At 36.2% G+C, this 13103-nt stretch overlaps 1 protein-coding gene across 1 annotated transcript in view; it reads left to right on the forward strand.

Moving 5' to 3' along the window:
• Positions 1-13103, forward strand: part of Plekhh2 (pleckstrin homology, MyTH4 and FERM domain containing H2) — a 97339-nt gene extending 84236 nt beyond the window's left edge. Inside the window, exons 25-29 of the mRNA XM_010611492.2 lie at positions 3695-3840; positions 4842-4971; positions 7660-7746; positions 10005-10142; positions 11074-13103. Coding sequence (XP_010609794.1) covers positions 3695-3840; positions 4842-4971; positions 7660-7746; positions 10005-10142; positions 11074-11259 — 687 coding nt within the window. The 3' untranslated portion in view covers positions 11260-13103. The remainder of the gene's footprint in view (positions 1-3694; positions 3841-4841; positions 4972-7659; positions 7747-10004; positions 10143-11073) is intronic.

A 13103-nucleotide genomic window follows, 5' to 3' on the forward strand; every position in this document is an offset into this window, starting at 1 on the left:
TGTATTATTGCAGATTATTCACACCAGGGAAACTATTCGGTATTTACACATGTGTGACTTATTTATTTCACTTAGGAGTATATCTTCAATATGTATCCATTTTCCTATGAATGAATCTATTTTCTCATTCTTTATGGCTGAGTAATATTCCATTTTATAGAAAAACCACATCTTCTTTATCCAGTTTCCAACGGATGGGCAAATGGGCTGTTTCCAAGATTTAGCTATTACAAACTGTGCCGCTATAAACATGGGTGCGCATACTTCTCTGTGATATGATTCTTTTAGTTCTTTTGGAAAGATACCCAGCAGAGGGATGGCTGGGTCAAATGGAACCTCCAGTCCAAGCTCTTTGAGGTATCTCCATATTGATTTCCATAGTCTCCAGTTCATACTTTCTTAATGAGCTCCTTAAATTCGGAATACTGAAAATTACACTAATCATCTTCCCTCCTCTCTCTTCCCCTTCTGTATCTTCCTTGTGATGCTATCTCCACTCAGTTCCCACCGAAGTTCAAATCCAGGGATCCCCACTGACTCTTCCCTCCCTGTTCCCTTTCCCACTGGCCATCACGCCTTAAATATTCTTCCCTGTTCACTGCTAAATATGCTGATTACCACTGAACTCAGACCCTTGTCACATCTGCCTGCTGTCCTGCCAAGTGTCTGTTTTTCACAAATTTATCTTGCACACAGAGGCTAGAGGGTTTTTCCGGTTAGCCATAGCTACCTAACAAATGACTCTTCAAATAATAGGGGAGGGGAGGAATGTGAGAAAGCAACTGGTCCTTGCTTCACATGGCATCTTCTACACAGTCGGTGGGCCAGCTGTGATCCCAGGGCTGAGGGCTGGAATTGCCTATCTCCTGGAGGATGCGAGCTGTTCGTGGGACTTCTGCTCTCTTCACATGACTGCTTATGTTTGTCCCAGAATGGTGGTTGAATGGTAAAAGCACTTACCCAAAAGAGAGACAAAGAATGGAGCCCGCAGTTTCCTTAAGGCCTAGACCTGGAGACAGGACCAGTGTCCTGGAGATTCATAGAGATTTGTTTACACAGAGCTAGTAACTGAGATGGAGATATAGCAGAAGTGTGAATCTATCTAGCGGTCAGTCCCTCATTTACAAACACAGGTATTCCTAATCTGAACTGTGCCGTGAACTTTCTGCTCATCTGTATAAACTGGGTTCATGTGCAATTCTCTAACTTACATATGATTTTGTTTTTCTTATGCTCTACTAGTCTGTCTCCTCTGCTTGGAATGTTCTACCCCTGTCCCTTCACCTATTAACTTCATCTTATCCTTTAATGTTTACTGTACAAGTCATGTATTCCAAGAAACTTTCCTGAATCCTGACTGGGGGTTAAATGTCCTAATGTTTACACTGAAGTATTGGTGTCCTGACTTCATGATAAAAGCTGAAGAAAAGAGAAACAGGACACTCATTTTCTTGGTCACAGGACTAGAAACAATTCCCTGCCAGTTGTTATTCTAGGCACAGATTCTCTATTAAAATCATGCATTTTTTGAAAGACAGGGTCTCACTATGTAGTCCAAGCTGGCCTTGAACTCCTACGTATCCCAGGCTGAGCTGAAACACAGTGATCTTCCTGCCTCAGCCTCCCAAGTTCTAGGATTACAGGTGTGCGCCACTGTGCCCAGCATCTTTTTTTTTTAAACTAGGATTTCACTTTTAATTTTTCAAGAAGCTTCTCCAACAAAAATTATGAACTATTTTGGGAATATATCCTGCTAATGTTTTAGATGAGTTTCAGGAAGAGACATAGCAGTTAAGACAACACATCAATAAAATTTTGGGCACATGACTGAAAAAATCTCAGCTACTCAGAGAGTTGAGGGAAGAGGATTGCAAATGCCAGGCCAGCCTGAACAACTTAGTGAGACTCTGTCTCAAAATTTTAAAAAAAGTGAAAGTAATTTTTTTCTATATAAGGAAAATTAAATGATGCTTCTGATCTTCTTCCCTCAGAGCAGTTTTTATGAGGATAAATGAAGTATACTAAAGAAATTTGAGCTCTCTAAATGAGTATTTCTAGTGTAGATTTGAATACCAGTAGGTCCCAGTTGATGTTCTCTGTCTTAGGAGTTTCTTAGAGCTGCTGACCTATAATTGTGGTATAAGGTCTGGTAAGGTGTCTCGTTCATGTGGGCTATGTTGGGAATTATCTGCTTTTCAGTTATTCTCCAAACATCTGCTGTGTTTATTCTTGCACCAGGGAGGCAAGACACTGAGCTTGAACACACCACTCATGGCTTCCTGAAGAGGCACTGTTGCCGTGAATGGTCTACTACTTTTGTTAACTAGTGTTTGTCCAGCTCTGTAGAAGTTAAGACCGGTCTAGGTTCCACAGGCAGCTGTGGTGAGTGCTGCCTGCTGACAGGTAGGGACAGTGCACAGCTTCCCTGGGGAAAGGATTTCAGTGTGAAGACCTGGTGGATAGTTTCTATTCGGTATGAGGACATTAGGGAAGGGTTCTGGATGAGGAAAGAGATGGGAAGTGATAGCAACCAGGAAAAATGAGGAATGGGAGGTGGACAGCAAAGTCATAAATAACCAAGAAATAAGAAATGGAGTTGGAGAACTTAGAAGGTTATGAAAAAAAGGCTGCCAGGGCAGAGCTCAGCTGAGATTTGCACAGTAGAGCTTAAGAACTATAAAAGAGAAGACACAGTGCCTGTGCAACAGCTGAACCAGAGGCAGGAGGCCCCTGGGACATGGAGAGCTGGGATTCTCTGTCAGACCATTCCGGACTGTGTGGGGCCTGCCAGCTGCTTGTTGGATGTGCTGTAGGTAAAGGTGTGAATACTCCGTCCGGAACGATCTTTGGTACCCTACTCAAGGCCTTTAACACAGTTTATCAAAAGTGTGCTTCAGTCTCCCCTACTAGCTAGCAAACTGTAGGGTAGGTTCTGTGCTCAGCTTTTTCTTCTCTCACATCACTTAGCACAGCACCTGACTTATCATGGGAACTAAGTACAGGTTTGGATAAAGGAATAGGTACTTCACTTGGTTGAGAAATGGATGGGTAGTTGGATGGGTGGCGAAGGATGGCATCTCTGTGGCCTGTAAGCAGAGACAAGGGTTGAACATTCCTTCATCAAGGGAGAGAAGGAAATGAAGAGCTCCAATCCTAGGAATAATAGACTAATAGAATGAGTGGATGAATATAGCAAGATTTATAGAGAATAATCTAAGAAGAAAACTGATAATATAATTCTTGCTTTCATTACACTCAGTAGAGACCCTTAAAAATTCCAGCTGTTTCCTGACTTCTTGCAGCTTTGTTGTCTTCTTTGCCTTTTATTTTTAACTTCCATTTCACCTTATTAGCAATTAAAATACTACCTTCAAATGAAAAATTATCCTGTGTTGCAAGAAATAGTAGAATAGTATCCTTCAGCAACTACTACTAGATGATGAGAGTAATCTAGGGAGGCTAATGTAGAAATTGCAATGTAGAAATATATGTGATAGCTTCCCCCCCACCAAAGTTAGAATTTAAATGAAATTTAGACTTAACAGTTCTTACATATGATTATAAAGTTTGTAACCCCATAATCATGACAAATAGATTTATGTGTTATGTGCTTTTAAAGAAAAACTAAAAGTGATTTTCATTTTCAAAGCTCTTTCACTATCCTACATTTTCTCTTTTTTGGATTTCCAATCAGGTGGAGATTGGAGATTTTGAAAGACCTTTCTCATCTCCAGCAGGGCATGTTACCAACCAGTGCAAAGCAAATCAAACTCTAAAACAAGTCATAGAAAAATTTTATCCTAAAAGGTATAGAGACAGTTGTACTGAGGAACAGTTAAGGTAAGGAAGAATTTTTTAAAACTCTTTGATAGAGTCAAGATAGTTTTTTTAATATAATATTTTTCTGTTCTAATTTTAAAGGTTAAAAAATTACAGTTTTCTCAGGAATTTTTAATACTGATGATCCCCAAGAGGTGACAGCCATCTCTATTTTAGATTTGCCCAGTACCTTTAGAGTCTATTTGCATGTATGGCATTGTATTTTGAAGCATATATACGTTCTGCACTGACTAAAAATCTTTTTTAATTAAAAAAGCAATTGTTTGATTTAGATCTACTTTTCATTTGATCTTATTCATACTTATACAAATTAATCCTGATAAAGATGAAAAGAACTGACTGATAAGATGTTTAATCTTATGAAGCATTTATCAAAAACAGTTTATCTCATAGGATATTCTATTTTAAACAAATTGAAATAAAAAATAAGCTATCTTCTTACATGAAACTTTTTAATATAAAATTGGAATTGAATTAATTTTCATTTTCAGTGTTTAGAGAATATAAAGAAATGCTGATTGGATTTTAAAAGTAGAGGAGAATCCATTTTACTATGGGTTTTCCAAAATAAAAACTTTAAGATCAGTCTTTTGTCTGTATAGTATAAGTGGCTGCCTCTGTAATTTAGTTTGAGAAGTTTTCTCTGTATCCAACCTTTCTCTAAGCCAGGACTGGTAATACCTAAAATTTTTCCAGTTGGGCTGTTTTTCTTGAACTTTTCTTTAAAAATTATAGTATTCCTGGGAGAAATTACCTTATAAACTAATTTATACTAGGACTTGATGTTGGCTCTTCAGGTGTTTAAAATGTACCTGCCTGGGGAACGCTGGTCATGTTAAGAACAATGACAGTAGGAGAATTTGGTAGAAGTGCTCTGGAAAGACATAACAGTGGGGAGGTGAAGTAGCACAGGTAGGCTAAGACTGGTGCAGGAGAGCTTTATCTTGGGAGGATGAACACCTCTTATGCTTTGACTTTTGTATTTTTGTTCTGTTCTTTAGGCAGCTTTACCAGCGACTGTCAACCAGATGGATGGCCCTCCGGGGACGCAGTGCTGCTGACTGTGTGCGCATTTATTTGACAGTAGCCCGGAAATGGCCATTCTTTGGTGCCAAGCTGTTTTTTGCAAAAGTAAGAAAGAATGGGAGGGAGACACATAGTAAAAACCTTTGTGTACATAATCGACCAGATTTATCCCAGCGTTAATAAACTGGGCTTCATAAAAATGAAGAAAAGCCCCCCATTTAAGAAAACAATGAAGGAATGTTAGGGAAGGGCAAGGTTTCTCCCTTTTTTTCCCCTCTGCTGAACTTTTCTTCACCCTAAATCATTTCAGGAGACATAAACAACAGCTAAACACAGCTTTCTTCTTTTCATTCATCTTTCCAGTCACTCATCTACACTCTCACTCATTGGCTCATTGATTTAATAAATATTTACTGAGTCCTGTTTGGCAAGCATTGAGCTAACTTCTAGAGACGCATAAACCCCTGGTTTCCAATGAATTGCACCAGATTTCCAGGATGGTGTCTTTTAGCACGGTCCAGTGTTGCGACACACCTGTAAACAAAGCATTCCGTGATAAATATTCTTGGGAATGACACGCAGAAACAGTGCGGAAAGCCATGAACCCTGCCGAGAGGTAGCCAGCCCTTTCCCCAAGAGAAAAACTGTGCCTTTTTTCTTTCCAGGGGAAAGGTCCTGGGGAAAGAGCCACACCTCCAGCCCCAAACTGTGCTTTTAAAATTCCTCTTTTTTCTATTCTTTCTACTTTGGACTCTCATAGACACTTTTTTTTTTTTGGTACCAGGAATCAAACTGGGGCCTCACACTGCACTGCTGAGCTACATCCCCAGTCCCCTCATAAACTCATAAGATGCTTCCTGTCTTATATTGTATTTTTTCTGTGTATTTCTTTTATCCCCACTAATAAGTTGCGGACTGCTCCAGAGTGATCCTGCAGTACTCCTCTGGTACCCACCATAGTACTTTTGCACATTATTATCACTTCACAAACATTTGCTGAATAGCCTGCAACTTTGGGCAAGTCAGTTACTTTCCCTGGCCCTCAATGTTCTCACCTATTAATAAACAATGTGGACTGGAAAAGTCAAATCTAAGGAATCTTCTAACTCTGATTCTATGAGTGATTTATTGTTAGATAAGCAATTATTTTTGCTCCTGGAACTGGAAGCTCCATACTAAGTTAACAGAAAGACAATAGTGTTAGTCTTCTTAAACATTTATGCAATTAATATATTTGCATGGAGTTGCATATATGTTTTTTTTTAAAACTACTGTATAAGGAATAAGTCAAGTGTAGTGACACCCATCTACTTAAGAGGCTGAGGCAGGAGGATTGCTCACCCAGGAATTTGAGAACAGCCCACGCAATATAGGGAAACCATGTCCTGTAGCTGCTGGCACAAACTATTATTATGATATTATAATGATAATGTTTTGTGTTGCATGACTAGCACTTTTATTTATAACAAAGGTACACTTCCTTTGCTTAATGGTGCCTCTGTTTGATGTGTGTGTTAAAATACAAGTAACAAAATTTGCCATCTTAACTATTTATGTAGACAGCTGTGCATTCACATTGCTGTACAACCATCATCACCATCCATCTCCAGAACTTTTTTATCTCCCCAGCCTGAAAGTCTAGATCCATTCAACACTAACTTTCCGGGAATCAATCACCCTTCTATGAAGCACATGTGTGAGGAATTACAAATATTTGTCCTATGGCTATTTGTTTCCCTTAGGAAAATGTCTTAAAGGTTCATTGACAATGCAGAATGTGTCAAAATTTCCTTCCCTTTTAGGGCTGAATAGCATCCAACTACACACACACACACACACAACTTTGCTTATTCATTTACCCTGACAATAGATACTTGTGATGAATGGCATCTTGTTTAGTGCCTGCCTACATTTGCTAATCAGCACTCAGTAGATAGAATGATAAGCTAGAGGGTTTTTTTTTTTTAAATGAGATTCTCATAAATTTTACTATATGCAAATAACACAAAATTCATCCCAATTCCTCATTGTCTTGAGATTCTTTTGTAAGATTTAAGAGTCATGGTTTTTCTTAGAAGTTCAGCTGCTAACTGAATGAAATAGCTATTATGGAATGTTCATAAATATTCATGGATTTTAATTGGTTTTAGTGGTGGGAGACTATTAATATAATTTCTTTGCTTTTCAATAAAGAATTTGGTAGAAAGTTTACTACTTCTCAGTACTATGGCTCAGAATTTGGTAGAAAGTTTAGTACTTCTAAACTTTTTAGTGCTACAGATCACAGTTTCATATTTTCTTTTTAATCTATTTTTGTTATACACTGAATAATACATTTAATAAATTTTTAGAAAAAGTATAACATTTCTATAGTAATCTTTTACATTGTAGTAGCACTACACATCATACAAAGTACATCCGTATATTTTGCTTTATTAGGATTTTGGCCATCATGGAAACCCCAAAAGCATCAACTATTGACCTCCTGAACAAAAATAAATTCAAAAATTATTGTTTGCATGTTAAGGATGAGGAAATTCAGCCTCAAGGGAATTAAATACCTTGTCCAAATGCACACATTACTAAATGGCAGATTTGTATTTCAAAGTCAGGATTCTGAATATCAAATTCGATACTCTGTCCAGTATAACAAACAGCCTCCTTCCCAAGAGATAATTTTTAATAATATGATTGTGCTGCTGTTTTATAATGGTGTTCCCTGGCATTTAGACTAAAAATATTTCTGTAATTTGGTTTAGCATTATAATACAGTATATTTTTATCTCTTCATAGCCCATAACTCCATCATCTCTTGGAAATACTGTCATGTGGCTGGCTATCAATGAGAATGGTTTAAGCTTCTTAGAATTCAACTCCATGGTAAGATTAAGCCCTAAAATTTTACATTGAATTCACTATTTCTTTTGCTCAATATACCATAAACATAAGGTAATGATACCTTAATCTTATTTTTCTAAAATTCAGAAAACATTATCCTTATATATCTAATTGAATGCCATTTTATAAATAAAACTATGATTATAATTAAATCTTGTAAAGTAAGACAGATTACCTGTTGTTTATGTGAAAATATTAAGATCCTGTGGTTAAATCACCATCTTGGTTATATTGGTGATGTGAATATTTTTAAAGTGTTAGGATAATTGCTTCCTATGTAAAATAAAAATATTTAAGATATCACAAAATAGAAACTTTAATGATCAAAGTTTTAGTTTCACTAAAGCGTCTGCAGCGTAATTTCTATAATTTTCCATAATATAATTTGCCACTTCCCTTAGACATTTACAAAACATAGAGCTCTTCACATAAGTACAAATTAAGTTGAACTATTCTCTTTATGTATTCATTTATTTATCTGAAATTAACATTGTCTATCCTATTTCATGTCAGATTATTTAGAAAATATTTTCTTCTTCTTTTTATAGTTTAGTGGCTAGGAGTTTCTAATTAAAGAGCTATAGTGCACTCTTGTTACCCATGACAATAGTGAGAGGTCACTGAAAATCATTTGGAAATAAAACTATCCTTTAGTTTTATACTGTTTTCCCCTTGTAAGTAATTTAAAAATTTGTTGAAAGAGTTTGTGTTTTCCAAATACTTTTTTAGTTCTTGGGTGGATAACTTGAAGACACATTATAAAATAAGTGACTTGAAGTCAACAAAAAACTACGCACAGTACTGAGTTCCACTAATTAACTAGTTACCCTAGATCCAAAGTGGTGAACATACAGGACAGGAAGTAGATACTGGGGGGCTGTAGCTCTGAAGCCATCTAGGGCTAGAGCATTCTTCCTAGTCCTGCAGGCTGATCATTAAATGTCTAGAGGCATTTATTTTTAGGCCACACAACTTTAAATTATACATTTTAAACGGTTTTAGAAACCCATTGCAAAAAAGTATTTGTTGCATATCCTTAATATAAAGATATCTTATAACATAAGAAAAATAAAAGAAGAATACTATGGGGTTGGGATTGTGGGTATAGTGCAGTTGTAGTGCATGTACAAGGTCCTGGGTTCAATCCCCACCACCAGGGGAAAAAAAAGATAACTACACTAATGGAGAAGTGAACCAAAAGAGTTCACAAAAGAAGAAATGCAAATATTCAATATATGTATTTTAAACTGTTAAATTTCACTAGTAATTAGGTAAATGGATTTAAAACAGATTCTGCTTTTAACCAGTTAGTTTGTAGAGATTTAAAAGAATGTTGATACCCAGTGTTAGCAAGATTGTGAGAATATGAATATAACCTCTATAGAGGAGAGGTGGGAAAAGTTCCCCCAGTTGTCTTCATTCCTTAAGCAATTCTTGTGGTTTGATTTTACAAGAAATAATTAAGAATGTGCATTATGAAGTAACAAATGAAAAGAAGTAGAAATGGTTTAAATATGCTGTAATAGAAGACTGATTAAATAAAAAAGATTGTCTATGAAGTAATTTAAAATTCTGTACAGCTAGGGCTGGGGTTTTAGCTCAGTGGTTCTGGCTTCTGCTTCACAAGCGCAAGGGCTGGAGTTCCATCCCTGGTACCAAAAAATAAGTCTGTACAGCTGAATTTGTTGTCATGAAAAGATGGTTACAACTTTCTGTTAACTTAAAAAAATATATAGTACTAAACAGTATTCAAGTACTGTTTCTGTTCATATATTTCAAAATCTATCTACCAGGGTGAATCATGTAATTTGCCAGTTTTGTCATATGTATTTGACCATTTTGACCTTAAAAGTATCAGTTTCCTATAGCTTAATCTGATATATAAAGAGAGCTATGTGAAAGAACATATACAAAGGCATTAACAGTGAATTTTTTCATAATCAAAATTTAATTGTAGGGCCAGGGATGTAGCTCAGTGGCACTGTGTCTGCCTGGCAAGCTCAAGGTTCTGAGTTTGATCTCCAGAGCTACAAAAAAAAAATTTAATTGCAAAGAAATATAAAATTAGCTCCATCACTGTTTATTTCAGGTCATAATAGATGAACATATTTTTAGAAAATATGCTTTTGTATTTTGTCCTAGCTAATTAACATAATCATATTGATGGAGATGTTATTATCTTTCATTTTTCTTTAAATGTAAAGAGCATATAACATAATTAATTTTTCTTTTCTTTGAAGAGGTTATTAGTCAGCTATGCATACAAAAGTCTAATGACCTTTGGAGGTTATCAAGATGATTTTATGGTAGTCATTAACAATTCACATTCAAAAGACAAACCAACAGAGAAATTACTTTTTGCCATGGCAAAACCCAAGGTGAGTGGAGTCTTTTTTGTACTACTTTTTAAATATCAAAATATGTATTAAGCAAAGACTTTTCCAGATGGAAAAAGCGATGTTATTTATAATTTACCAACCATGGATCCAAATCCTGGCTAACTTTACCTTGGTTTCTTTATCTGAAAAATGCTACTTATTTTAACTCAGCCCTGTGACTGGTATATAAAATGTTCAAAAGAAATGGCCATGGATTATTGTTATAACTTTATACACATTATCTTACCTTCTTAGGTTTGTTTTATAGACTCAGAGGAAGAGCAGAGTTTTATAATTAAAACATTTGTTCCTTTTTTATTTTAAACAAATTATAAAGTTTTAATGTCCCTAAATAAAAGCAACAAATAAAGGAGCTGCATTCTAGCATGCTATGCTAATTTTAGTAAAAAAAAAAAGTGAGGAATTGATTTTCCAAAAACTTTTTCACAAAATTGTCAAATAAAGAGACAATTTCTTCAGAATCTGGAGTTTTTTAAAAAAACATATTAGATCTCTTTCCTAAAGAATTCTGTATGTAACTGAAGATGGTTAGTCATGACCAAAAGGTCACAGGATAGTCAATGTTTTGGTTTAAATAAAGAATTGATGTAACACACTGAATTTCTTAATTCATTATATTCACAAACATGACTTTAAGATAATAAAGTTGTATATTGACCATCCCATTTCCAAATATTGCCACTAAACTTGATTATTTTCTGAGATTCACTGTTCCTGGTGATTTAAGTAGTGGTAAAAATGTGGCTATGCTTTGATGGTACAGGTACAGAAGAACTTCACTTTGAGCAAGAAATGGATTCTGGTCGGTTAGGCACTTGTACATGGAAATCACCCATGGCCAACCCTTTGCTCTCTTGGAAATGGTGAGAACTTCTCAGGAGCATAACAATTCTATTTTTCTTGTTTTTAGATTCTTGAAATCACTCTTTTGATTGCCAGTTACATCAACAACTTTCAACAACAAAAGGCAGCGTTTCACCACCTCTCTGCTCCAGCACTGCTTTCCATCAAGGCCCAGGGACCCCAAGCCAGGGTAACTGGAAGCCAGCCCCTGCTGTTAAGCAGCAGACCCACCAAAGGCCCCACCTTACTCTGAAAGCCCAGGAGCCTGGACATCACTCTCTGTCCCCTGTAGTGGCTGCATCAGCTGTGGCACGATGGTTGACAGTCACACAGCACCACATGCCAGTGTTCTAGACTTTAGCAATTACCGGGGTTGCTACCTCTTATGTGATTCTTAAATAGTCAAGCGACAGTAGAACAAACACAAAGTTTGCCAACGTCCTCATTTTCTCTTAGATTAAATAGGTTAAAATTTGTCATTTTCCCCATCTCCCTTCTCTCTAGCCATCAGAAACATCAGTGAAAGATGGCTTTTTTTCTTTTAAATATTCTGACAATCTTAAGAAAAGGAGATTCCAAGCACTTATTTGTTAACCAGTTGGTTATTTGGAAAAGCTCACTGCCAAAAATATAAGTACTGTAATTAAATGTACTTTTAATTAATGAGAGTGTTTGGGAAAGAGTGGGATGGATACACAGTGAGAGAAACCGCTGTGCAGTGGTGTGTTGGGGAAAATTTTTAGAGCAAGAGCTCTATGAATCATTATGTAAGAAAACAGGAGTTTAGCAACCACAGCCTCCTCTGTGGTGTTAGAAAGTATACCTGCTACCTTTGCAGATCACTGGGGTGGAAAGTTTAAAACGAGACAGTGACTCCTGACACTCCTCCTGTAACAAATTCACTGGAATATTGCCCAGTTTTCATTGTGTTGGATGCTAGGTCGTCTTGACCTTGTTTTGTTAAATAACAATGTCTTTGAAAACAAAGATGGTCCTTTATAGTGTTGCCCCTCAAACAGTTCTTTCTTTAGCTTGAAAATAAATGCCCCCCAAAAAAATGTTTCAAAAGAAAATAATTCTTCTGTCAAAGGAGGTAAAATTTTAATTGGAAGAGTATTTAAATGTATTACTACACCCAGTCATATAAATGGCCAGTGCACCCCAGTATGTGTCAAAACAGTACCATTAGTATTCATGATAAAAATTGAAACTGTGATAAAATATGAAAATTCTATAATAGAAATGTTTAACTGTAATAGTAATCATGAGTATGATTAACTTTATTTATGTGTAGAATGTTTGTATTTATTTTTTGGACATATTTATCACTTTTTGTGTCATATTTTTTAAACAGTTAAAAAAACGTTAGCTGCTGAATTAATTTTTTGGCAGGGCCTCCATATTTTCCTCTTTGCTGCTTTCTCCCTATGGCAATGTACTGTTTTCACAGCCTTTCAAAATGTTCTATCCTAGAACAAAGACAAGAGCCAAGAAATATGGTGTTCAAGTAATATCGTGCCTTATAATTAATCAAAAAAGGTTTTTAAGGGCCAGGGATTTAGCTCAGTGGTTTTGGCACCTGCCTTGCAAACACAAGATTCCAAGTTCGATCCCTGGTACCAGAAAAATAAATTGTTTTTTAAAGACCCATAGAAATAAATTTCCATTAACTGTTTCCCACTGCATCTTTTGAGCCACAACCACTCATGAGTAAGTAAGTTAGTTCTTTAGAATAAGCTGATTACCAATTTGGGATGATTCTCCAGAGTCTTTTGGCTGGGATACAGTAGTGTTTCTGGGCTCCCAGAAAACCATTTACTGATCAATAGCTGGTGAGCCAGAGGCTTTGGCAGATTACTTATGTTCAGAACTTTGTCCTCAGGTGGTAAGCTCCCATCTGCCATCTGGTAAGTTCCCACCCACCCCAAGTCTTCTAATTTAAGAATGAGCAGTGAAGGCTTAAGTTAAACTGCAGTATCTTAGACTTGACATTTATTTTTGATAGAGCAGAGATAAAATATTTTGATGGAAACAAATCAATTTTCTGTATCTAATGATGTGAAAATTTTATTTTCTGGGAAATTACTTATATAGGCA

The sequence above is a fragment of the Fukomys damarensis genome, unplaced genomic scaffold (assembly GCF_012274545.1).
Source record: "Fukomys damarensis isolate Sample0158 unplaced genomic scaffold, DMR_v1.0_HiC HiC_scaffold_2, whole genome shotgun sequence".
Taxonomy (NCBI): Eukaryota; Metazoa; Chordata; class Mammalia; order Rodentia; family Bathyergidae; genus Fukomys; species Fukomys damarensis.